Source organism: Epinephelus lanceolatus, chromosome 4 (genome assembly GCF_041903045.1).
Source record: "Epinephelus lanceolatus isolate andai-2023 chromosome 4, ASM4190304v1, whole genome shotgun sequence".
NCBI classification, from domain to species: Eukaryota; Metazoa; Chordata; class Actinopteri; order Perciformes; family Serranidae; genus Epinephelus; species Epinephelus lanceolatus.
In genome coordinates this window covers 39,837,931-39,865,843 of record NC_135737.1, presented here as the reverse complement: position 1 = coordinate 39,865,843, position 27,913 = coordinate 39,837,931, and the positions used below count along the sequence as shown (strand labels likewise).

Here is a 27,913-nt window from a genome sequence, read left to right as displayed (position 1 = left end):
GTGAGAAGCAGCTAACCTAGAGGGGACATTTACTGAGAGATGGGAATGAGAAAGACAGAGTGTGAAAGAGAGAAACTAGAGACAGAGACAGTGAGAGAGAGATTGTTTTAAACCTCAGGGCTCCATCTTTGTGATCGCCTCAGGGAAGTCAGCCACTGTGTCAGTAATAGAAATGTGAAGCGTTCAGGTGAAGAGTGGAGAGCAGGATCACTTTCACACACATCAGCACATTGGGGAATTCAAACTGTGGCAAGGAGCCAACCTCTACTTAAAATCACAGTGTGTGTAACAATATAATGTCCCAAAATACACTGATGTTACTTTGACTGTAGGATGTCTACACATTATATATCAGAGCTTTTGTCTCTCTGTGTTACTGTCAATATCTGCACTTGGCTTTTTGCTGAACTAATGAAGCTTCTCTGCTGTGAGAGAGATGATTCTCAGATGAAGCTTCACTGAACACAGTGTTTGCAGCTGTCCAATGAAATCTCTGTGTCTGACTCTCACAGTGACTTTGAAATCAGCACACCCTGCTCTCCACTGGACTGAAGTGTGCCACACTTCAAGTGCTTTCAAGCGCCTCTTCAAGGCATACAGGTAGATGTCAAGACCAGAGGCGTCCATCTTAAAAACCTTCAGAGATCAGTTCCTTTAGAGACTCTGAGCTGAAATGAATCAGTAATGAAGCAGCTGAAGAAGGACTGCAGTGCAGCAGAGTCACAATCTCAACACAGAGATCTCATGTGATTTCACTCACTTTAACTTGGATCAGTCACTTTGGAAAATCAGCATGAGATGAAGATTTTAAATGACAGTTTATACACCAACCATTCCTTGTAAATGTACACAATACATCCAATAACTCTGATCCTGGATCAGTCCTTGTGATTATAATGGGAGCCCTGAACATTTGACCTTATTAATTATAATCTGCTGATTAGAGGAACATTTTCCAGAACTTATTAACTTTAGTTTCATGTTAACGCAGCAGTGAAACAGAGGGCAGCTCATGAATTCTCCAGTTTTCAGGAAATCCTCCCTGAGGCTGTGTGGCTTCACAGGATTCATAGATTCAAACTTCTCTGCTGCGAGTGGAATAATTACCAGAGAAGAAGAGTTCAGTTCAGACCAGCCTCTGCTCAGGAAGTTCCTCACAGATAATTCCTACAGACATGCATGACTAAAATAATTGTCTTTGGTAAAGACGGCTTTTTATTCACATATTGATAAAAACATATTGATTAATAAAACAACAGGAGGGCAGCAGAGGGTAAAGAGGAGAGGGTCAGACTGTGACTGATTAAAGTGACATTCAAGCTGTCAGGTGTGGAGCTGTAAGCCTCCTACACACTGTCAGATTTCAGCAATCTTATCTACAGCCCAAAATCACACAGTGTATACCAGGCTGTAGAGACAGACACTGTTTCTAATGACAGACTTTATAAACCTAATGCAGCACACAGACCTCTGAGATGGTATTTTAGACGACGCAGCGACACTACGAACAACGACAGAGGTGAAGTTCAGGGTGTTGAAAATGTAAAACACACCCAAGAGAATTATAAAGTTTCCACCAGAGAAAGTGACACATTTGATTTCTTTATCAGCTTATAATGCAAATATCCAGACTGAGAACTAGAGAGGACGTGTATTATATGAGCCTCAGATAAAACTACCTGATGCCACTGTGAGGACATTATCATGAGACATTAAAGAGAGAGGGAAAAATAGACCAGAGCTTTTTCACTTTAAGACACCCAGAGTCCAACATGGAGACAAAGACACACTGCACATGACTGTACACACACACACACACACACACACACACACACACACACACACAGGTTGATCCTGAGGTGTGTGTGAAATGGGCTGTGCCAGACATCACAGCAACACACACACACTGAATACACAAGTAGCCTCTGCTTCTTGAAACACATGCAAGGTTACACTGCACAGACAGACAGACAGACAGACAGACAGACAGAGCGAGCGTGTGCTGGCTCCACTATGTGACATCATCAGAAAGGGAATACTCCCTGCTCATAAGTACAGACTGGGACACCACAGTGTGCACCAGTGCTGTCCAACTGGTTTGAGGCAACACCTTCAGCATCACCCACTGAACAACAGCCACACTCCCAATATAGCACCCATTCTTCTTCTACTGCACATTTCTCTCTTTATTGCTCTCATTCTTTAGCAGCCAGTCGTCCAGTGTCGACCAGTGGGAGTCCTCCCACAAAGATTTATTCCACTAGCTGCCCACAAAAAATGTGCTCTGCTCTCTGCAGGAGCTTCAAATGGCCGACTGCTTTTTCTACGCTGCTCTGACTTTACAGCCGCACGGAAATAAAGGACGTCCATAACATCAAACAAACATTACTGTCACTGCATGTCTTTGAGTTTGAGGACTCCTGTGGAGCATCGTCTCCAAAGACAAATGACAACTGTCCATCAAGCTGTGATAAATGGATCAAATAATGAAATGTTGAATGACACAATCAAACTGAATTATCCTCGGCCACCGGCACCAAACTGAACAGCTTCAGTAAACATCCAGCTGAGGAGATTAATAACTTTATTCAGATTCAAGCTGAGGTGATCAGCCTCAGGTACGGGCGTCTGTGGAGGGAATACAGCAGCTGAGGAAAAACCAGTGGCTTCATTAACCTACAAAACAAACACATACAAACTCTAATTGTGAACACACACTTTACCAGATCTGTTTTCTTTTGATGGACAAGAAACTAAAATCTTTAGAACAAGGCAAACATGTTAATTGTTCCTCACATGCATTGGACTTTTTGAAGCTGTTGGTCAGAAGAGCGATGTGATCACCCACAAGAAGAGGATTCAGGCACATTGAATGATGACAGTGAAATTTGTTGCTGAACTAACACCTGCTCCTTCCTCTCAGCTCGCAGCTCATTTCCTCCTCCATCCTCTCTAAATATGACCAGCAGCATGTTTCCATCCTGCACTGTACAAGAAACTCAAGCAGCTAAAGCTCCTCACATCGAGGACACTCAGTTAACAAGGGCACTTTAACAGCTTCTTACTCTGTTCACACTGTTTTACAAGAATCTGTGAAGCAGCACAAATCATGTCTGATCCTCACAGCACAGCAGTCAGACAGTGAGAGCAGATCAACGAGGCTGACGTCACTACTGAACACTTCAAACCAACAGGTGACCTCTGGGTTTATACTCCATACATTCAGCTCCAACAAGACACTGGAGCACATCTGGAGCAAAACATTTGAATGTTAAACCCATGATGTCCAAACCTTTGGGTACAGACTGAGCAGAAGGTGGTTTCACAGTGAAAAATCAGGTGACAGCTGAAACACATCAGGACAAAATAGTTGTAAATGAGCAAATGTGAGAAACATTTCTACAACAGATGAAGGTTTTCCAAACATCACAAGCAGACAGTCGACATTATGAGACAAGTTTTGCAGCAAACCTCTAATGACAGACTTTTCCTCAGGGTTTTACAGCTCTGCAATCAGAGTTTTATCACTGTGATGAAAAACAAGTCATTATATCCCCTCATTAGAGAGAGAAAGCTCACATTAACTGTACAAAGTGCAGCTCATTCAGATCTTCTCCTGAACACTGAGCTGAAAGCTCCTGACCTCTCTGTGTCTTCATTTATAATTAATGTCATATAATTAAGAGAACATCACACAACCTAACAGCCTGTTACCCTCCGACTGTATCCTACACATGAAGGAAACCCCCCAAACACAGGTGTTACCATGACGACACTGTGACACACAGCATGAAAACACACTCACATGTAAACTCTCACATCTGTTGTGTGTCAGAAATAATCATGTTTTACCTGCATTTCAGGATCCACAGAAGAAGATTCAGGATGAAGAAGTTCAGGAGACATAAAACAGAAGAGGGAGAAAGAGACAAATACAATTAGAAGATAAACACACACACACACACACACACACACACACACACACACACACACACACACACAGCACTCAGTGTGACTGTTATCTGAAGGTGTGTTTTGGCAGCTCATATTTTAACTTTCAGAGGTGGAGCAGTATCAAGAGAAACTAAAGTGAAGCAGCAGCATCATGTAGCGTGTCAGAGATGGGGAGTGATACAGTGCTCATAAAGGCTGAATATTTAGCAGCAGCATGTTTAAAAATGCTCCAGAGAGACAGAAGAAGAGAGGGCGCACAGGCTTCAGGCTGACATGGAAAGAGAAGAAGAAGAAGAGCGTCAACAGTGTGAACAGCCAGTGAGTCATGTGAGCGACTCTTGAAGCCTCTCTCTGAACAAGTCATCAGGCTGAGTGATGAAGCAGCTCACTTTCTGTCACTGACACAGTTTCATTTGGAGGTTTGGTGAAGGTGAGAGGACTTATTATGGACTGATGAGGAACATGACCACACTTCAATCAGTTGTATCAGCAGCCAGCAGACAGACACTCATCAGAGCGTCTTTACACCTCACTGTGACAAAGAGACGCAGCCCAGTTCAGTCTGTGTACGACTCAGAAGGACAAACACTGCTGTGACTGAGTTTAAGAGCTAAAATACAATCAGTCATATTTATAAATGAATCATATCACTAATACAACTACAGACTGGGTCATTCATTCCTCAGCTCCTGTCGCTGCACTTCAGATGATGAAGAACATCAACAGTGAGATCTTTACACTCCAAATATTTCTGTCCATCAGTGACAGAGCTAAAGACTTCAATAAATAAATAAATAAAACAGATTAAAATAAAATAAAATAGTATAAAATGAAATAAAATAAAGTAAAACAAAACGATACAAAATAGAATGAAATAAAATTAAATTAAAAAGAATAAAATAAAATTAAATTAAAAAGAATAAAATAAAATTAAACAAAATGATACAAAACAAAATAAAATGAAATAAAATTAATTAAATAGAAAATAAAAGAAAATAAAGAAAAAAAAACAATACCCAATAAAATGAAATAGAATAAAATAAAAATGATATGAAATGAAATAAAATAAAGTAGACCATCAGAATTCAAAATAAAATGAAATAAAATAAGATTAAATAAAATGAAATAGAATAAAATAAAATAAAATGAAATAAAATAAAATAAAGTAAAACAAAATGATACAAAACAAAATAAAATCAAATTAAATTAAAATAAAAAGAAATAAAGTAAAACAAAACAAAAACAATACCAAATAGAATAAAATAAAATAAAATAGAATAAAGTCAAACAAAACAAAACAAAATAGAATGGCATAAAATTAAATAAAATTAAATAGAATAAAATAAAGTCAAACAAAATGATACAAAACAAAATAAAATTAAATAAAATGAAATAAACAAATAAATAAAATAAAGTAAAACAAAACAAATAAAATCGAATAAAATATAACAAAATAAAATGCAATAAAATTCTAAAAAACAGTTTCATACAAACATATCAAATCACCTCATAACTTGACGCCATGTGTTTCCAGTTTATCTTGACTATAATCGTCTCAACACTAAAAGGCCGTGAAACAAAAAGCAGATTTAAAAATGATCTCATGTTTTATCTGTAGATCGACAAAAGACTTGTTCCCTTTTCAGAGTCAATACAAAGAGAGGGAACAATTTTAGGAAAAGATAAAGACTTCAGCTCAACTGATTCTTTAACGACTCTGACAGAGTTGGAAAATTGGTGAGCGTGAATTATCTGAAATTATCACGACAAGTGAGCAATTTGAGACGTTTACTGAGCTCAGCGCACAAAGAACATGACAAAGCATTAATTTCACAGTTAATGTTTCTCTATTATGTGTGCCAGTTACTGTGAGACAGATTTTGTAGTGATGCAGGCTGACAAAGGACAAACAGAGGAAATGATGACTTGGGTTGGAGCAGAAAGTTTTAAAGGCGTCGTGTACGTCTGATGGAAACTGTTAGTTTGACATTTACCATCAGAGATCATTGGTCTGCTTCTATATGTACATCTCTGACTTCACTTCAGAAAGGCTTCCACCTCACATGTCAAACTGGATCGTAGAACATGAGGAGTTGAAGAGAAGAGTCAGCAGGTGATAAATTCTCAGCACCTGAGGGTGTATAAGGTGAATAAATGGGTCCATTTAAGGTTTAAAGCACATTTGATTCCTACTTGAAGCACTGAACAGCAGAGCCACTCACTGTTTTGTTGTCACTAAGAGTCCACCTCAGGTTAAACTGATCCATTATGTTCACTTTGATATGAAGGTTTCACTTCCAGAGCCGCAGCACATCGCTCGGATAATGATGCTTCATTAAATGGATTTCAATGGTGAGCTCAAATGGATCATATTTGCTCCCTGCCTGTTATTTATTAGTGCTGAGAGGAGAGAGAGGGTTTTCTTTTGTTACAGCTGAGACACATTTAATTAATGTCATTTGATACTGAATTTCAGAGAGATCGTATCAGTGTGAGAGAGGCAGAGAGAGCAGGAAGCAGGACGTGTAGTGTTCTGTGGATCTGTTAAACATTATGAACTGGCCCTTTATCATTGATCCACAACGTGTGCTTCACAGACGAGAGAGCGACTCACATTTTGTTCTGAGCCTCTCATATACTTGTCGTCAGCAGGGTCAAAGGTCAGCTCGTCTGTCACTAGTGGGTGTACACATTTCAGTCTCTGATAGTTTGGACCAACAGTTTCCTCCTTCAGAGCAGATAGCTATACTTAGCTTGTCTGCTGGAAACAGCTCCCTACAGTTTGATACTGAGAGGATCAATGAGAGTGTTGAGACGCGATCAAACATGGCAGCTGGAACATCTGAACAGTGAGCTGTGAGAGACTAAAAGCTGTGTAAAGCCACAGGTTCATGAAGGCTTTGACTTTTATAGCTGATATTTTCCATCATGTAGAGTCTTCTTGTCTTCAGTGTTTCAATAATAACAGAGACCAGAGGACGAGACGCTTCACAACACCTAAAATATAACAGCAGAAAATGTCTCGTAAAATAAAATTGGTTCAATGCTGTTAAAGCTCCTGATAAACAGTGAAGGAGCTGCTCTTCATTTCCTGCAGGTTGGACAGCAGCTTCCACACAAAGGAAACTGTAAATCCTAAAGCAGTTTATATTATAGTTCTAATAATGTGAGTTTCCACAGGCTGCAGGCTGGTTGACAGCTTCCTCACACTGACACATGAGAAATATTCCAGCTGTTTACGACCTGAGTCCTGTTACTTCACTGAGTGTTGTCGTCTGTCACTGTACAACAGTTGAGTCAAAGTGATGAACCTGATTCCTCTTGTCATGATCCATCCTTCCTTCACCTTCACTTCCCATTAAGACCACAGTTACACCGCAGTTGTTTAGTTAAACGGCTCATTATGGTGTTTCAGTTCTGTCTCTGTGACATCATTACAGTCTGCATCAAACCCATTAAATCCTCCTAATGACAAACACTTAGCTCTTTAAAAACACAGCTGCAACTTCCTTCAGGAAAAAGAAAAACAAGTTTTCCTGCTGAGTCAGTTGAAACTATGAAGCTCTGCAATTCACTGTGTGAAAATGTCCTCTTCCCACATACTGTCAGCTTCATTTAACAGACAATCAGCACCATAACAGAGCTGTCTTGATGAGACTAAAGAAGAGAGTTATACTGACAGAGTTATAAAATGAGACTTTACTGTTCAGTGTTCACAATCACAATTTCTCTTCCTGCAAATCTCCTGATTTAAGAGATCAGAACACACAAACAGGCCTCTGATAAACCACAGTGATTACATCTATCACTGCCCAAATGTTCAATCTCTTCTGCTTCACAAAGTCATCAATCCACAAACAAACCAAGGCTGTGGAGCTGAAATCTCACACAGTGGGCTTCATTTTTAATGGTGACCTGTACTGAATAAATCTGTGATGAGTTATTAAGAGTTTCTATCTGGAAGAAAATTGGTGTTCAGAGACATTTAGATTGTATCTCTCAGACAGAAGAGGGAAAATGATGCTGCAATGTTGATATAAATGCACTTTTAAATCTAATAAATTCAACAGGATTAATCACAAGTGAGCATCTCTAACCACTTCACAGAGTGTGTTTGAAACCTGACGTGTTTAACAGCTTCCACTGGAGTAATTTATGATGATATCTGCAGACACAACATCAGTCACATGAGCTGCAGCCAAACCACAGGCTCCTTTAACGACACCGATGGTCTTTGTGAGTTTCCTCTAACAGCAGATATTAAAGCACATGCAGTTATCCGTCTGTGTTGGACATCAGTTTGAACACAGTGGACAAAACACACACAGTCTGTTGAACTGAACTAGACATTCAAACCAGACAGAGACCATGCTGTCTGTGTCGATGCTGCTGTTCATTTTAAAGCTTTTAAACATCTCTCTCAGATGAGCCTTTCCTCTAAAAGAAGTGTTGGCCTACAGTGGTGGTCCTGCTGCTGTCTCCCTCCACTGCTCTGTGATGTGACTGGACGTCAGTCCAAATCATTCTTGTCTCTTCACAGCTGCTGTTGTGTTTTATTGGTTGTGATCAGCCTTATTCCTGCAGCAGGACTCACAGCACATCTCTCAGATCTGTAGCTGCTCGTCCAAAGACACTCCAGAAAGAGATGTGATGAGTCTCAGTGCTGAGATTGATATCTGTCTCAAAGGCTGAATGGGTTGACATTTAGCAGGAAGTTAAATCCTCTATATAATCTCAGTGTGCAGTAATCATTTAAATGACATCAGTGTGTGCACGTCCTGGTAAATAGATGAGACATTATCTCACCTTGTAGGGGACTCTACAATATTGATATTAATAATGGAGTGGGACAAAAAGACAAGCGAAGCATGCAGTGAATATTTCATTTGGACACTATGGTCCTGAAGATACAGCTGCTTTCCAGGAACAATAATAAAACAGCAGTAATATAAACTGTAGGGAAACATTTGGGATGAGACCCTACAAGTGGGGTTTTGTGTGGGGGCATCATCCTTGGCATGCCTTGGGCACATGAGTGGGCGACAAGCAGGCTGAAAACTCTGTATTTTAGCTTCAGAGGCTTTTAGGAAGGAGAGGCTGGTTGAATGATGCTGCCTGCCAGTTTGCCCTAATGACATTGGCGACTATCCCAGCTGTCATTTATGGCAGAAACTCATCACTCTGCCTCCACAAAGGGGCCAAACTGAAGACAAGTACCAGGTTATAGTGAAGTTCTCCTGCTCTGTATGAGGGCTGCTGCTCTCCACCCAGCAGTCAGTGAAGGGCTGCAGCCCCTCATCAAATATTTTGGCTTTTAGTTTCCAAGAAGCAGCACAGGGAGGTCTGTATGAAATGAGCTGTGAAATGAGCTGCAGGACACAGATGATGCCACATTCATCCTCAATCACTGAATAAAGACTTTGTTCATGTTTTATATGATTTTGTTGGGATATTGTCTTTGTATTTTTTTGACACCTCACAGATCAGTGTTCATCTAAAGCTCACAGTCACCACTTCCTGTGAGAGCTGAGGATGGAGACAGAGCATGTATTAGAAACAGCAGGACAGAGAGAACCTGGAGAGGCTGTACTCTGATGCTAACGCTGCCAAGGCCTTGGAGGAGAGTGTGAGTGTGTGTGTTGTGTGTTCAGACAGACGGAGATGAATGGTGAAGCCTGGGGAGAACTACTCATGAGGGGCACAGCCTGTTCTGACTCCCACTGTGCAGTGAAGACATAGTGGGGCTCAAAACTCATCACAGATGCGGACAGATAAAGTTCATCTGATGGAGCAGGAGGAGACAAGAACAGATGAGGAGGAAGAGACAGTGTGTGATGTGATGTAAGTGATGTAAATGTGTGTGTGTGTGTGTGTGTGTGTGTGTGTGTAACACATTTGGGTCTCATCTATCTGAACCAACAAGCAAATGTGTTGTATCATCCAGTCCTATAAAGCAGCCATAAACATGATGTGTGACTCTGGCTGCTCCACACAGACCTGGAGGCATTTGGAGCAGGCACATAATCACATTCATCAAAGGCCAAATGCACTTTCTGATTGTCTCATTCTTCAGAGCGGCTGGGGGCTCTGCAACATGTAAACACCAAGTGTGTGTCCCACTTTACTCCAACGCAGCAGTCACATCATTTCATTAGGGCCTCACCACAGTGCAGTTTATTAGAGTTAACTGGAGCAACACACAGTTTCAAGAGGACGACCGGAACATAAAATAACTGAACACTGACTTTTGATTTCACACAGGACACAAACAATGGTCTCCTAAAGTCCTGTGTTTGTTTGACCCATTCACCACTCCTGCCCTCCACCCTACACAGAGTGTGTAATAATGACGCGCCCCAGTGCATCTAATACAGAAGCTAAAGGGCGCCTCGGTCACTGGCCAGGAGCCACTGACCAAGTGTCAGTGTTTGACAAGCCGGGAGTGAAAGTGCCAATACATGAGCAACACAGTCACACACACTATGAGCAGAATAAAGTCTCTATCTGATCTAAGCTGAATGTTTTGGACGTCAGGAAAAAGCTCACAAGACCAAAGAGAGAACAAGCTCCACCTTTAAAGTGCTTTACTGCTGTTTAAATATAAAAAAGAAATAAATTAAGATTCAATTATAAACATTTTATTTCCACCTCCCTACTTTCCAACACAGCATCATGTTTCTTTGGTGTGAACAGAGAGCCAGCAGCTGTGATCTCTATTCATAGATGAGAGCAAGGAGGAGGAAAAAGGAAAATCAATAGTCAGTTAAAGGAGAATAGTGGGATTTTGTTTTTGTTCAGCTGTCAGGAACTACAACAACACATGAAACATACACAGTAGCTGCTGATGAGATGGGTCTTTACATACAGCTGTCCAGCTTTCTATAGTCAGCTACAGGGGGACATGGACAGACACGAGAGGACACGAGCAAAGACTGAACACTCGGGGGGGACACTTCATCCCTCTGGTTAACCAAGAGAACAAACAATGGCATCACATCATATGAGGAGATGTGGCTTTGATTTAAACTGAGGCCTGCAGGGTGCTGACTTACATGTGATATATTTTAAGACCACTGCTCTGCTGTTACCTACTTCAGGGAAACAATCATTACAAACAGCTCTGCTCAAACCGATGTAGCTGGACTGAAGTCAGGGAAACTGCTTCAACAGCCTCACGATGGAGGAAACACAGCAGGATCAATAACTACAGCAGCTCTGACTCATTAACATGTGACCAAGGCTGAGACAGGAAGGCTAACACAGATCTCTTCATGGCAGCAAATTCAAATGAGGCTTCAAAATTCTAGTTGAGACGCACCAATCGAGTCTCTTTACCTCCAGTGTCTCTGCTGACTTCCTTCACTGACGCCTGCAGTCAGTCTGAATCACTTCCTGGAAGCTGCTGCCTGATTTCTTGCTGCTCTGTGCTTCACTTGTTTGTAATGTTGCGCATCAGGAACACGTTCCAGAGTTTAAACAAGTGCAGCCGAGCATTTTAGACAGTTTACACACCCAATAGTGCGAGACAGCTCTGATATCAATATACTGGCTACATGTAATAATTCAACATTCAATAGCAGCTTAGCAGGAGGATTTTATCAGGCTTTACTACAGTACACATGGTGTCTCTGTTGCTGCACATATAGACACACACATGAAATAAATCCACATGCAGTCTCAGTCACTATTCTGATATACATAATTTTTATCAGCAGTTCACTGCTCAGAGAGACAGCTGATGTGTTCAGTAAATTAGAGACACTGAGAGTAAAAACAACTGCCAGCCACTGTCTGTGGTTTCACACGCTGCTATTCAACACAACTTTCACACTGGGTACACACAAATAATGATATTTGGAGATAGGGTGAAATAGCTTGTGAAGAATATCATATTGGGAGGCCCATGTTCCTCCCATTTCCTCACTACATTATAGCTTTCACGGACCATTGAAGCTTTGTAATAACCAACACTGGAGGTCTCACATCATCACTGTGGTCACACATTAAGGGCTGAGGCTGACATGAGAGTGTGTCAGATTTTTAACCAAGCCTTAACAACACCTTAAAGATTCCTCTCTCTCAGAGACCACAGCACACCTGGAAGGCTCAACAATTAACTCTGAAATCTGCAGCCTCTATTTTCAGCATTAATCAGGTCCCTAAAACCAGGATAGGAACAGTGTGTGATGGCAGCGATGGTGCTTTATTAGCTGTAGGTCAGTGAGTCTCACAGGTCTTTGTAGAGTCACATGGAGGAAGTGACTTTGGGATCAGGGGAGGGATTGTTTGGGTGGAAGTTTAAAGAGCATTAATTCTTCTTCTTGAATGTGACCGTGTGAAAACAGCACAAACTGGACACTTTGTGTAAAGACAAGGTTCAGGTCAGGAGACCAAACAATAAGGTGCAGGTTTTGAAAGGCGAGAAACTTTAAAGAAAATCAGGTTTAAAGACTGAACACATGGAATTTAACAGCAGGTTGTACTGACATAGTTATCTGCAACATGTGACTGATTTAATATAACGCATGATTGACGTGAATATTAACTGACAGTCTGCTGTCAATTACCGACTAACTGTGTGGAGTCTAGATGGGTGTTAAGATTCACTGCTGATGGAGGCTGCTCATCATCATTTGCAAGAACATCAGTCAACGCCTGACATATGAATGTAAACTCCAGTTTTCTTACTGTCCGATCCAGCTGCCAAATGCCAGTGAGGAATCACACAAACACCATCAAAGTGTCTCGTCTCCTTCAAACTGTCTCCATCTGCTGTCTCAGTGGAGCAGAAAGTGTTGGTGTGTGTTCAGCTGTGCAGGAGACTGGTGTCGTTGATGGACTCACAGATGTCATGGTACCAAACCAGCTGTAAATTGGATCGCTGTGCAGATGTGTGTGTCAGTTTGAGTTTGTCAGACAAGGTCAAAGTTCATCGACTCAGACGGCTCATTCAACGTCTTTAGAACAACAGAGACGGACAGAAAGAGAGCTGCTTCTTATTTGATCTGTTATCAAATAGACGACTTTGACTGGAGTAAATGGTGGAAAAGTGCAGGGTGATATCTGGAGTCAAATATTGAGAGGGACAAAGTGAGTGGGTGGGTGAGGTCTGGAGGTCCTCTCACTGAAGACTGGTGGTTTGGAGAACATGACATGAATGGTAACTGCAATCTATGAGGTGAACGTTCACACTTCAGCTGCTAATCTGATTTAATAGCCTGATATCCACAGACACTCATCCTCTTGAGTTTCACCTCCATCTCAACTGTGTTTGATGATGTCACTATTCTGTCAGCGTCTCTGTGAAAATATTAATCCAGGATAAATGATTTGTATTTGATGTTGTGTGTATCATTTCTTCATGTCTGAGTTTGGATCTGATCCCCTGTCAGCATGAATCAACACAGGACAGGTTTTCTATCAGACGACTGAACCAATGAAAGAGTGAGATGTGAGACTGACTGGCAGAGTAATACCAGAGCTGTCACTCACTTTCAAGTTGCTGCATCCACCATTCAAACCATCCAGCAGCACTGATCTGAGTTCAGCTCACTCTGGTTTACAGATATAACTGAAGTGAGGCACACAGTCACAACACAGTGACGCTGTGTCTCTCACTCTGTCTATACTGATGTAGTGGCTGCTCAGAAAATGAGATGAGGTCATCACTGTCTCAGGATCCTGAATGTGTCAACAGACCAGAGTCATCAGAGGAAAGTCAGAGCTCCATCAGCAGTGTGGCGTAAACAGTGTGTGTGAAGCTTTCAAACAGCCCACAGTCTCCATTGACTTTAATGTGTAACTGATAGTGACATAATGATCCAGCTGAGTGCAGGGCCAGAGCATGGAGACATACTGGAGCATTACAGAGAGATGTGTCATAGCAGGAGCAGCACAGGTGTCACTAAGAACATTAACAAGGACTCTGCTCCATTTAAGTGTCCCAATATATCAGACAGAGAGGCAGCACGCACAATACTCTGCAACTGGGACACCGAAATTACATCAGACATCAGTCACGTTATTAATAGGAAGACGTTCTGTAAATGTTTTACGAGGTACGAAATCATGTTGTGACATGTTTGTTAATCTTTAAATATACACATGTAAAGAATAAATAATTAAACACACTGATAATATGACAGCCAAACTCTTTCTTCTCTTTCTGAATTAGTAAGTTGACAGTGTCAGGAGGGTCGTTAGAGTCAACGTGTTGCACCTGCTGATGTGGCTGCTGCACCAATTAAGAGTTGACTTGTTTTACCTTGTTTTACCACCTACCTATTTATATTCTAAAGTCTGTAATAGTCTGCCTCCATCTACTGAGGTAAACATGAGAGCTGTGTCTGTTTCTGTTACTGAAAGGAAATGGAGGAGGAGGGAACAGCAAACGCAGAGAGCAAACCAAGAGTTTGAACAGAAGATGAACAGGATCCTCTGGGGTGGAGAAAAGGCCAGTATCTGATCTCTGTTAGTCAGCCATGACACTTCCCATCCCACTATACACACAGTCACAACACACACACACACACACACCCACACACACACACACACCAAGAGAAAAGCTCCACTGGCTCTGAACAAACACATGTATCTCTCTCCAATGTCCGACCTGCTCCAGTGTTTCAGCCTGAGGGTTTCTGTATAAAATATGAGCATCCAGTAGATCCTCTAGTCTGATAACACAAAGCCTCAGCTGTCAACTACAACACAAGTCTAACACTGTGATGGTAACAAGGCTAAAGGTATCTGCTGGGTTCTGCTCTGTGGGGAACTGGGAAACCCAACAACCACATAAACACATTAAATAATGAACAACAAGGTGGTCACACTCAAACACACACTGTCTGAAAGACCTGAATCATAATCACAGTCTGACTGTAGCTTTATTGTTCCTTCTTTAAACTTCTACCTGCCTTTATCTGAAACACTCAGAACATTAATTTTCTACAGAAATGTGAACTCATATTGAGACCTGAGCAGAGCTGCTGTTTCTTCTTGTTAGGGTTCTCTTTGAGTGTTTGTGTGGAACAGCAGAAAAAACTTATCTGTAAATAAAGCCTGTGTCCTACCATTATCATCTGAAGATACTAAGCAGCCCTCTGGATACACTTTTCTTCTCTTTATAAAAACACAGAATAACAAACCCACTGAGATATGAATGGTGCTGAAGATAGTCGAGGATCTTTGTTAAATCTCTTTTTCTTCTGAGGGAGGTCACTGGCAGCACTTACCTGTAAGATTAGAAATAATGTCATCAGACCCTGAAAACTTTCCAGTTCAGTTTAAAATGTTCATATCAGTCACAGAGCAGACAGGATGACCTTGACAGCAGCTTTAGCCATTCTCTGTAGGAACAGTTATTAGTGAGTATTAATGAGGTCTGAGTGCTGAAGTCTTTAAAGAAAAGAAACCTGCCTCAACAATATCTAATCACCTTGTAGTCTAAAGCCTGTATGATGTTTAATTGGACTGACCTTCCTTTAACATTTAACAGCAGAGGAAAAACACACTGATTTTCATCAGAACAAAAACCTCTGAGAGGGAGATCTTATCAGATCTGCAAGACATCATCTATTTTCAAACTCACACTGGGACACACAGAAAGTGTTTGGTGGCTGAGGGATGCGTCTGTGAGCGCGACATCCAACGAGACCAGTGAGAGATCCAAGATGGCTGCCCTAAACTGCTATATTGCAAACACAACTTCCACTTCTTTTCCCATGAAATAAACCTCTTTACTGAACCATATCAACTGGAATATCATGATGAATAAACCTGGATGAAGTTAAGGACTACATCTTTGAAATCTTTAGCCCACTCTACACCATGAGCTACACAAAAACAGACTGAGACCAGGACCAAATTGCACCCACACCATACAGCAAGAGATAAACAACCTGTAGTGAGGTCAGTGACATTCTCATTTCAATTGACAATAAACTCTCTGGACTAGATGCACAAATCAGATTCATGAGGGATTCAAGCAGCTCCACAAAAGCCTGGAAGTTCAGCCAGAAACAAACACACACACACTGAGCAAAGAAAACAAATCTCTACAAAACTCTGTTACCTCTCTCACAACCCAGCTGACCTCTGTTGCTAAAGAAAACAAGGACATGAATGAAACCACACTTAAGATACATTATAAATCACAGAGGATATAAACACAATAAAGCCAGAAGGCTTGTTTCCACTGTGCTCCTCTGTAAACACCAAACACACAAGTCTCTGACCAGGCTCCTGAGCCCCTCCCTCCTATATTCCCTCCACTACACCCCTCTCATTATATGCAGTGGAGCTCTGGTCACAAATGCTTCCTGCAGCTCCTGTCAACCCTCCACCCTCCTTCTGTGCCACCTCTATCCCCAACCTTAACCCCACCCAACTGCCCCTCAAGAGACCCCTTCCACACTACCACACAGACACACACTCATATGTACATAATGAGGCACATTAATTCATTAAACCATCAAGTTGAACTTGTGTCATAGTTTGTGTTGTCCTACACTTGCACAATAAAAAAAGGGAAACACACAAAGAGACAGGAAGTTTTCACCACGGGTAATTTATCCAATGAACATGAAGAGGTGAAAGGTTAAATATTTTTAGACAAACCTGTCTGAGTGTTTTAATCGAATGTTCCTGCATGTCAACTAGGATTGCTTAAAAGTAGCTCAACGTTAAGTCCAGCACAACGGGACACCTGCCTAATGTGGAACAAAAGCTACTCTACTTTTATGTAACTGGGGGTTTGCTTGGAGATTCCAAAACACAACCAACAGGACTTTGTTCATTTCATCATGCTGCTTTTGTTCCTGCTGAACCCCAGGGTGCATTCAAGGAGTGGGATCAATAGATTAAGAGCAATGAATGTACCTGTCAGCAAATAAATGTCAGCGGTCTTGGCTCTGTGTTAGGAAATGTCCGACTGTGTGACTCCGGGGCCCAGGAGGAGTGTGTCATGAGGGGCGGGTATATAAATGTCCAGGCAACAACACAGGGCCACAGTGTGCCTGCCCTAGGAGACTGTTACACACCGCTCAGCAGAGACAAGATGAATCTTCCAGTCCTGCCCTCCATTCTGCTGCTCGTCATCTCTGCTGTCCATGCCTTCCAGTACACAGAGCTTGCGCAGTACATTGACAGCCATCAAGAAGAATATGTGGAGGCTCTGCGAGACTGGGTTGCAATCGAAAGTGACTCCAGCAACGTCTTGAAGAGACCAGACCTACACCGCATGATGGAGATGGTGGCTCAGAAGCTGAGGCTGATGGGAGGGACTGTAGAGCTGGTGGACGTCGGAGAACAAGAACTTCCTGACGGACAGATGTTAGCGTTGCCTAAAGTGGTGACAGCTCAGTTTGGCAATGACACAAACAAACACACAGTGTGTGTCTACGGTCATGTGGATGTCCAGCCAGCAAAGCTCGAGGACGGTTGGGCAACAGATCCCTACAACCTGACTGACATCAATGGTAACCTGTATGGAAGAGGAGCATCAGACAACAAGGCCCCAGTTTTAGCCTGGATCCATGCTGTGGAGGCTTACCAGGCCCTCAATATGGAGCTGCCAGTAAATGTCAAGTTTGTCATTGAGGGTATGGAGGAGACGGGCTCTATCGGCCTGGACGCCATGATCCTGGCCCAGAGAGACACCTTCTTCTCTGACATTGATTACATCATCATCTCAGACTGCGGCTGGCTCAGCAGACGGCCTGCCCTCACCTACGGCACCAGAGGCAACTGCTACTTCTTTGCTGAGGTTGAAGGACCTAAACAGGACTTACATTCTGGTGTTTATGGAGGCGCTGTGATCGAACCAATGATCGACCTCATTGGCATTCTTGACACGCTGATCGACCCCAGCGGTAAGATCCTGATTCCTGGGATCAGGGAGGCCGTGGCTCCCCTCTCTGATGAGGAATGGAAAATGTATCAGGACATTGAGTTTGACATCGACGACTACAAGAACAAGATCGGTGTCAACCAGCTCATGTACAACAATAAGGTGGACTTGTTGGCCCACAGGTGGCGCTACCCCACTGTCTCCATCCATGGCATTGAGGGCGCCTTCTCTGACCCCGGCACAAAGACCGTCATCCCTGCTAAGGTCACTGCTAAGTTCTCCATCAGACAAGTTCCCAACATGGACCCTGCTATGGTCAAGAAACAGGTAACAGACTACCTTCACTCAGTGTTTGCCAAGCGGAAGAGTCCTAATAAGCTGAAAGTCACCATGGTGATCGGGGCCAGGCCTTGGCTGGCTGACACTCAGCATCCTCTCTATGAGGCTGGGAAGGCTGCTGTCAAGAGAGTTTTCAACATGGAGCCTGATCTGATCCGTGAGGGCGGGACCATCCCTATCGCCAGAACCTTCCAGGATGTGACGGGGAAAAGCATCATCATGTTGCCCATCGGAGGCTTTGATGATGGGATGCACTCCCAGAATGAGAAAATGAGCCGGTACAACTATATTGAGGGAACCAAGTTATTCATCTCCTACCTGCATGAAGTGTCTCAGATGAAGAAGACCAGTGTGTGATGATTCATCGCATTATGAAATGACCTCCTGAACCATTTCAGCTACTACAGAGAGCTCTCCCTGACACAAGCCTGGTTTTATATTTTCACTGTGTCTTCATCTGTCTTTCATCATTGTTTCTGTTGTGAGCGAATGTAATGGCATGTGAGACTACGTCTGATTGGTCGAAATGTCTGAATTCATCTCATGTTGCTTTTCTTTTCTTGTCACTCACTTTGCATATGTGGCATATTTTAATGCTCCAAGTCATGTCACAGAAAACTGTAAATGTGTGTACCATGTAGTAAAAGCTGTGCAATGCCAAAAAAGAAAAAAAAAAGAAATAAAAAACTCTATTGTCAATAGTGTCTATAAACGGCTGCAGTGATGTTATCTCAGGCTGGTGGTTGAGTCATTACAGATAATATTTCAGCCCAGTGCACAGAGAAAATGACACACACTGTATTCATTTCACAGTTCAGACTCCAGACATCCTTTTTCCTCTTTGAGACAGAGGACACAGCCAGACACACAGAGACATCAGACCCAGACACAGCCATTAGACTGATAGAGGCATCCTCATCAAAAAGTATTAGAGCCATAAATAACCTTTCTCTACTGAGTGTGCAGGTTATTACAGCTGAATAGCAGTCAGACCTGAAAATACGGCTGACTTGTGAAATTTGCATAATCTTTGCATCCTGACCTCAAGTATGAAACTAATCTAGTGAATAAGGGAAAAGCACAGGCCCTGATGCAACACTGAGTAACAGCTGATATCATAAGGTCGAAAATAAGGGAGAAGCATCGAGGGAATTTATATTGAAGAACATGTTCAGAGAATCTCACATCGCTCTGAGAAGTTGGCAGTCTTCCAAGGTGAAAGCAAAATGGAAAATGACAACTGAGACAGAGGAGTGATGGTAACAAGGCCTTTAATGTGGCCTGAGTGCAGAGTCTCCTCCCAAAATCAAATAGCTTTATATGAAAGAGAGACAGAGAGAGAGTTGCTCTCAGAATAAATGGCTCACAAAAACTTTTTTTCTCCATCCTCCCATTCACATCTTTCTCTCAGAGTTATCAGTGTGTAAAACTTAATTTAACTTCAGTTTCTATACAGCTGCCAGTGAGTGGAGAAACTGTTAAAATAAAATAAATTCATCAGTTAGGACTTGGTGTTACAATCCCTGGAGTTTCAGCACGCTTCATGTGTTTCGGCCATGACCACCCATTGTCTGTCTGTAGTTTAAAACTCATCAGTCACTTTGTTGAGTTAAGGACACTGATGGCACTCGGGATGAAAGACTTCTTAAACACATGTTTAGGTGCCAGAGGGACTCTATAGCGCCTCCTGGAGCTCAAGAGCTCAAACTGGCTGAAGAGAGGGTGGGAGCTACCTGCCAACATACTCCTTCCTGTCTGTAAAGAGTTGTGTCAGGGGACTTTGTGTCTCGCCAACTATTTTACTCGCCATAGTTACAATCCTAGAGAGTTTATTCTTGGATGTACAGTTAAGGTGACCGTACCAGGCAGGAAGGTGAAAAGCTAAAACACTCACAACCATAGTTTTGTACACGACTTCTAAAATCTGCTAACGAACACCGAGACCACTGAGTTTACGAAGAAGATAAAGTCGCTGTGAGCATCTCTTGAAAATATACTCAGTGTTTCCAGAGAAGCTCACATGGGAGTCAACATGATCACAGAGACGGGAAATAATTAAGTTACTGTGCAGCTGGTTTATGTTTTATATGAGGAGGAAAAAGGATAAAGAGAATAAAAGTCCTTGATTTCACCAGTGATGTCATCAACCTTTTATGTGTTCTCTATATGTTTGTATAAAACTTGTACAAAAGAGCAACTTCACACTGACCTTAATGAAACACAAATACTGTCTGTTGTATTCATGATTCACACAGAAAAAAACTATATATATATAATCTTTACAATATGTTTAAGGTTTGTACCTTCTCTCATTACATGGTCCACTGAGTTAAGCTCCTGCCAAGTCCAATCTCCAACACAGCCCACTCTCACTGAGTTTAATTTCCCATGTCAGTCAGCAGTGGAGGAGGATCGGTGGTTTGTATTGATTACTTATAAACGTCTTCCTGCTGGTCCAGAACAGAAACTTTTACACAGTCAGGATCATAAATAATGACACATTTAGGATGACAGAGGTACTGGAGGAAGAGAAATGACTGGGTAAAGAAAGAAGCGTCTCATTAAAGTGTTGAACCATTATCCCAGCTAAAAGATTGTGTTTCTTCTTCCTGGTGGCTGAGCTGCGTCTCCCTCTGGGAGACACTGAGACCTGTCACCCACACAACCAGAGAGGAGACTCATATCGTCTAGCAGACAGCAGACTACACACCTCTCTCACATCTCCCTTCTTCCTGCTGCTCTCACCTTCCTTCCTCAGAGCCTCAGTTTGTCTCCTTCCTCCTCATGTCTCCTCTCCTCAAGAGGAGAAAATCACATCTTACCAACATCAACCGAACTTAATTTCTCTTTTCTCTCTTATGGACACTTTTTAGCTGGAACAAATATGAAGCACCACCTTTAGTATGACATAAAAGTAAAAGTGACATCACAACTTATCACAGCTGCTGTGATGAAGGTTTTGAAGCACCAAACTTCAGATCTGTGTTCAGGTCTCAGAGGAGACGTCACTGAGGAGCAACAGCTGACTGCTTTATGTTTGTCCAACCCCGAGGCAGGAAGCCAGAAGGATATCAGATTAATACAGTGATCACAGCACAGCCGAGGGTTATCTGTCAGACCGCTGCAAAGTGCTCCATAAAACACATCACCTGCACATCTGTCCCACCAGCTTCTTCTTACATCATCAGTCTCCTCTTTGTCCCTCTGTCTCTCTCTCATCTGTCCAGTCTCTGTCCTCTGATCCACAGTGCCAGGTTGTCTTTTAAACCTCCATCACTGCCTGTGTCCGTCTTGTATCTTTACCTCTGGGACAGATCACGGCTCTTTGCTCCCTCACTGTTCCCATCCTGTCCTCTCCAGCTGTAACAGGCTGCTCCTCGTCCTTGGCCGTGGCGAGAGGCTGTTAATGCCAGTTGGTTGGTTCAGAGTTGGAAATGTTTCTACCAGCCAGTTCACTAACCTCTGGCAACCAGCAGTGTGTGTGTAGCTGTGTTGGTGTGTAAACTTGGCAGTGGGCTGTGTAATGTTCCTGTCTCTCCTGGCCTCCTGCCTGCTGTGTCTCTCTGAACCTCTCTGTAGGTCACACCCACTGCTGGAGCCTCTCCTGACACTGACAGCATGATGTCATTCAACCTGTGGAGAGTGACCCTTGGCTGGGACACACAGAGTGTCCACACTTGCTGCTGTGTTGGACAGAGAAGAGGACACACTGTCCTGACACATCAAACACAGTCAGTCATGAGTCCTTCGTGTCAGGGAGCAACACTATTTAAAGACATGTTGAGAAAGACAGGTGAGAATCTGCTTCACAATCTGACTTGACAGAGATGAAATGTGGCGTTTCAAACTCACAGGTCCCCACAGAATTTTAATACAGCTGAAATAACTGAGGCTGATGAATCTTCAGTTTCCTGTGAAGTGACAGAAAATCAGAATCCTTCATCCTTCACTGTTTGTTGCTGAAACAGAAACATATTGAAGCCCTGAGACGACTGGGGACTGTAACTGGATCATGAACAACACAGTGTTTAGTTTCTGTCACTGTGTGTTTGTATTTAAGATGTATTTAAGATCACATGGGATCACATCCTGCAGGCAGACGACTTCAGAGTCCGGTTTCTGATCCAGGCTGTGTACGACGGTCTACCTAGCAGGTGAATCTCCACGTCTGGGGCCAGAGCGAAACACCATCTTGTGCTCTGTGCTCAGGAAGAGGATCCCTTGAGCTCATCTTAAGTCGCTGCCCAAAGGTCCTTGCAGAAGGCTGCGACTGCTGGCGGCATGATCAGAGACATTAGCCTCAGCCATTACCACCAGCTAACAAAGACAATCATCACCTTTAAGGCTGGAGAGAAAAACATCCCACAACTAAGATCAGTAACTGGCCTCCTCGCCTCAGCAGCCGACTGGCAACTGAGAGTTGATCTCAACAAGCAGCTGCTGTTTCCAGAACACGTCGCATCAACAACCCTCCGTCCAGACATGGTCGTCTTTTCTGACTCCATCAAACAAGTGATCATGGTAGAACTCACTGTACCCTGGGAAGAGCGCATGGATGAAGCCCAAGAGCGAAAACGTGCCAAGTACCAGGAGCTGACGGAGCAGTGCGAGAGGCAGGGCTGGAATACCTGCTGTGAGCCTGTGAGGTGGGATGTCGGGGCTTTGCAGGTCGGTCACTCTGCAGAGTCTTCACAAAGCTGGGGATAGTGGGGCTGGTGAAGAAGAGGGCCATCAAGAGTGTCATCAACTACGTGGCTCTGGCTGAGGAGGGAGGCCCCATGGTCAACTGCTGCTGGGATGCAAGCCGGGGACTGATCACCCCTGGCTGAGTCGCCTGGGTGACGGTGTCTGATGTTTGATACGAGCTGGCAGCTCTGATCAGCTCATGTTGTATTTTACTGGAGGCTAATGGCTTTATTGTGGCTCCAGGTCAGAGATCAAAATGAACAAGCACAGACATCCATCTTTCAGCTGAAGGGCGTCCTAAAGAGACAATGTCCAAGACTGGTAACGGGTGATTGTCTCTGCCTGTCTCTCTCCATGGCAGCCTGTGTCTTTGTTAGAGCAACTACTGGAATTGTTCCATCTAATGAATTGTTTTCTCGTCTCTCAGTGGCACCAACATTATATTTCTCACTGGGCTTGGTATTTTCAGAAAATCACAAATGTTAGAGTTTTGGTTTCATCACTGGGTTCTGTGTTTTATAGCTTGAACTGAATGGTGATGTTGTTTTGTTCCAGCATTGAGACATTATTGTGAAAATACAGCAAACAAACTGCAGGTTTTACTGTTTCTACAGTCAATTGTTCACTAAACAAAAGGCTGTAATTACAGTCACCAACATGATTGTTTTAGTTAATCTGAAAATTGGAAAAAGCCCAAGCGTGGAAAAGGATTGAGCCACATGCATTAAGTGGATATCAGATGAGAGTAAACAGCAGTGGCGGCTCTGTTGTGTTGTGAGTGAGCCAGCACGTACAACACCAGGACCCTGTGACCGAAGCAGCTCAGCTCATTTTTATTAATCACACCTGAGCTTCTCCTACTGTCACATGTCAAAACTCTGTCAGGGACCTGTTGCCACCATCTCTGTGCAGACTATAATTCTGTGACTGTGTGAAACATACAGAAGTTATCATCATATTATTCTTTCATTTCTAAAGTCGTGTTTATGCTTCGTATTAGACGACTGGGATGAAACAGGAAACACAAACTCTTTACTTCTCTGTTTGTTCGTCTGTCTCATCAAACAAGTCCAACTTCACCAAAAGCTTCAACAGAATTCTAATAAACAACAAATGAATCCAAAACTGTTGCAGTGAAATTATTCTCTGATCCACAGCACAAACACAGACAGTGTGTGTGTTGTGTGTGCAGTCAGTGATGGTGTGTGTCTCTCTCCTGGCCTCCTGCCTGCTGCGTCTCTCTTCACCTCTCTGTGCATCACGTCCTCTCCTGAAGCGTCTCCTGACACTGAGGCCAAACCCACAACACAGCCAGCATGACCCTCATCATCACAGCAGCAGAGCCTGTCCACATGTGTGGCACAGCACCCAGCACATTGGTTTGGACTTTACATATTGTAGTACGGTCCAATCCAACATGTCAGAACATAAACAGTCCTAAAGATACAGCTGCTTGAATGTAAAGACATTCGAACAGCAGCAACATTTTACATGTGTAATAAATGTCCCAACACTTACAGGAGGGTCAGTGTGACTCTAAAGGAGCCTGTTGGCCTCAAATGTACTGTTTAATATTGAAGAGCAGCAGAGCCACTTCATCCTTTAATAATGTAAAACATACTTTATTGTAGAATATTAAAAGCCTCATTACTGCTTCACCACAGAATTAAAGATGAGCTGAGCATTTTGCAGTAAACAGCTGATGCACCTGTTTCATTAACATGTGATTCACAGTATGAAGGTTTATATCATCAGGAAACAGAGCGATGAGATCAGAGGGGGGGTCAGATTGGAGGACATGTTGGATCATTGTGACAGAGCAGCCTCAAGCTCCCAGTCAGCCCACACACAACGTCCCACAGATACATATCCAGTATTTACTGCACTTATACAGAACTCATGTCCATCAAAGGCACATTAGTCCACCCCTGGTAAATACTGGAGCTGTGAATCCACAGTGTGACTCTGCAGAACAACTGAAGAACAAGGCAGAGCAGACTGTGTGTGATGTGGACGAAGAGACGTGACGCTGATAAAAGGTATTCCTTAAACAGTTATAATGAACATAATTAAAATGTAACACAGAACAAAACTGAAAGAGATCTAATTAAAGTGCTGAGAGCTTTTGCACCTTAATGTGGGCGAATAATCATTTTAATACAGCTTCTCAATTACTCAGTGGACTTTTCTGTTTCAATTTAATTGTTCTTAACTGTTTTGCATTTGCGTCAAGGGAACATTTAACAAGTCATTTCAGTATTTCTCTTTAGTATGTGCAACACTTTCTCTGCAGTCTGGTGTTCATAACCATCAACAGACAGAATGTAGACGTGTAATAAAGTGTCATTCACTGCCTGACTCTGCACTGTGTGACTAAAAGCCTGAATAAGTCTTATTCTGTTTGGATCAGACAGCTGCTTTAGACGTCTTTAACAGGACCAAAACTGATGTGAAAATGTTTTAAAAGGATTATTGTGCATCAGCAGGTGTGACCTGAACACAGCAGGTGAGAGGAGGAATGAGGAGGTTCAGTGCTAAAAGCTCTGACATTAACTCTGACTGCCCTGAACTCAACAGGATAACAACATCTAGAGAGGTTTGCTCCACCTCGACAAAAACACACATCTGACATTTAGACTGGCTGCTCATTTAGTTTCCAGATTCATTATTCAGCTCCTGAATCACAGAATAAATGCTGAGTCAGCAGGACTGATTCAGAGACCAGAGTGAGACGACACAAAGACAGAGCTGCTGATTCATTCTGTTGGACAACAATGGTCAATGTTTGATTTAAAACACCACAGTGAGTCAGTGTGGCTTCTTTAAAATGTACCAACAGTCCTTTATGTCACTGATAATTTACTACTGAGACTCCTGCTGTTGTGCCCTCAGGCAAGGCACTCAACCTCATCACCTGAGTAAACATCCTGCTGAGGAGATTAATAACTTTATTCTGGTTCAAACTGTGTGAGCAGCCTCAGGTAAGGACATGTGTGCTGGGAACACTGGAGTCATTCAGGCCAAGTAGAGAGGAACAAAAACACTTTAATGTAAATGAGCATAAAAATGTCAGCGACACAAACAGGAAGTTGTTCTGTTAAAGGAACAATGCAGAAACTTAAGGCATCACGTATCTGTGAAGTCGTCTCAGTCACTGTAATCAATCAATGTGAGGAACGCCCTCAGTCCTACATGATGTCTCATCTGACAGGAGATGTGACAGCAAATCATCTTCATCTTCATCATCACATAAAAACCAGTGAGATGTGTTTAATTTATTCAGTTAGTCATGATGTATATTCATCTAAAGAGTGAAAACAAGTCATCAGGTGTTAATAATCATGTCTCAATAATCTCCTGCAGCCACACTGACATGTTGTCATGTCCCATGTGGTCTAGCCGTCAGGATTCCTGGTTTTCAGGTGGCCTGAGTTAGAACGATGAAGAGCATCAGTGCAGGATTTCACTCAATAATTTAAAATGACAGATTCTACTGAATGATTATTGATCACAAACTAAGATCCATCAACACCTTTGATTCAAACTGTACACATGGCTCTGCAGGAGTAAGAGGAGAGGAGGGAGGATGAGGAGGAGGAGAGGGAGGAGGAGGAGGAAGAGAAGAATGAGGAGAGGAGGGGAGGAGGAGAAAGAAGAAGAGGAGGACAAGAAGTAGGAAGAGGAGGAGAAGGAGAAGAAGGAGGAGAAGGAGAAGGAGGATGACGAGGAGGAGGAGGAGGAGGAGGGAGGAGGAATAGGAGGAGAAAGAGGAGGAAGAGGAGAAGGAAGAGGAGAATAAGGAGTAGGAGGGGGGCATGGGGAGGAGAAGGAAGAAGAGGAGGAATAGGAGGAGAAGGAGGAGGAATAGGAGGAGAAGGAGGAGGGGAAAGAAGAGGAGAGGGTGGGGGGAGGAGGAGGAGAAGGAAGAGGGGAGGAGGAAGACAAGAGGAGGAACAGAAGGAGGGGGACAAGGAGGATGAGGAAGAGGAGGAGAAAGAAAAGGAGGAGGAGGAGGAAGAGAAAGGGAGAACTGTATAGGATCAACAAATAATTTTAATTTTATTTCCTGTTTATTTCTTCATTTAATTTAATTTAATTTAATTTTAATGTCTGAAGGAAGCACTTTTTTAACCTCTCACTCGACAGCTGTTAAATCTGTAAAATCTAATTAAATTCAGATTTATTTGTCCCAGAGGAATATTTGTTTTCACAGCCAGCACAACAGCAGCACGTACTAACTGACATAAACATGATAAACAAAAACAACAACAGTTTCTGTAACTATAGTGTATGTGAAGCCCTGTGTTTGTTCTGGAGGACAAGTGATTATAAAATGAGAGTTTTTCTCATTTAATTCCTCCACTGAGTTTCCTCTCATTAAAGCTTCTCTGCCAAACAACAGCAGTGATGATAAAACAGCAAACAAATGTGTTGTAGAAAGACGTCATGTAGGTTCACAGTTTGGTGCTGTGGTGATAATGATACTGTGAATCACTGTGATTATCACTCAGTCACTACAATAACTGCCAAATGACAAGATGCTGCCTCTTGGGAGGATTAAAAAATGAGCTGTGATCTAATAAGATGAGAACAAATCTGCACAAACAGGAGAGAGTCATGACTCAGTAGAAATGAGACCATAAATTTCTTGACTCTGTGACTCTGTGTTCAGCCGTCTGGAAAAACAGCAGACGAAGAAAAGCAGCAGCTTCATCAGTTTAAAGTGACGAGCTGTGCTTCAGCATACGATTAAGTCTCAGCTTCACACTGCATCATATCCACAAGAACATTTAAAAACAGAAGAAGGACGATGAACAAACATGAAGGTGTGCAGCAGAGACTCATCAGGAGAACAGCTGAAGCAAACAGGACACGTGTCACTGACGTGTGATCGACACATTTAATAACTAACTAACGTAACGTGTCAGATGTCAGATCATCTCAGGACTCCTGTGGAGCCAGAGAGTCTCAGTGAAGTCTATAGAAACAGCAGGATAGTGCAGCTGCTGCTGCCACTGTGTGTGTGTGTGTGTGTGTGTGTGTGTGTGTGTGTGTGTGTGTGTGTGTGTGTGTGTGTGTGTGTTA

The 27,913-nt window shown here is 42.7% G+C and overlaps 1 protein-coding gene and 1 pseudogene across 3 annotated transcripts in view; one reads left to right on the top strand and one right to left on the bottom strand.

Moving 5' to 3' along the window:
• lsamp (limbic system associated membrane protein) overlaps nucleotides 1-21,607 on the bottom strand; it is a 754,238-nt gene extending 732,631 nt beyond the window's left edge. The window contains exon 1 of one of the 2 annotated variants that reach the window (XM_078167295.1): nucleotides 21,446-21,607. In XM_078167295.1, coding sequence (XP_078023421.1) covers nucleotides 21,446-21,488 — 43 coding nt within the window. In that variant the 5' untranslated portion in view covers nucleotides 21,489-21,607. Of the gene's footprint in view, nucleotides 1-21,291 lie in introns of both variants that reach the window. The other variant, XM_078167294.1, reaches the window with a different exon arrangement.
• On the top strand, nucleotides 16,902-18,841 carry LOC144462758 (cytosolic non-specific dipeptidase pseudogene; annotated as a pseudogene). Its single transcript, XR_013490980.1, has one exon. The product of XR_013490980.1 is annotated as a cytosolic non-specific dipeptidase pseudogene (transcript).
• Nucleotides 21,608-27,913: the final 6,306 nt, after the last annotated feature.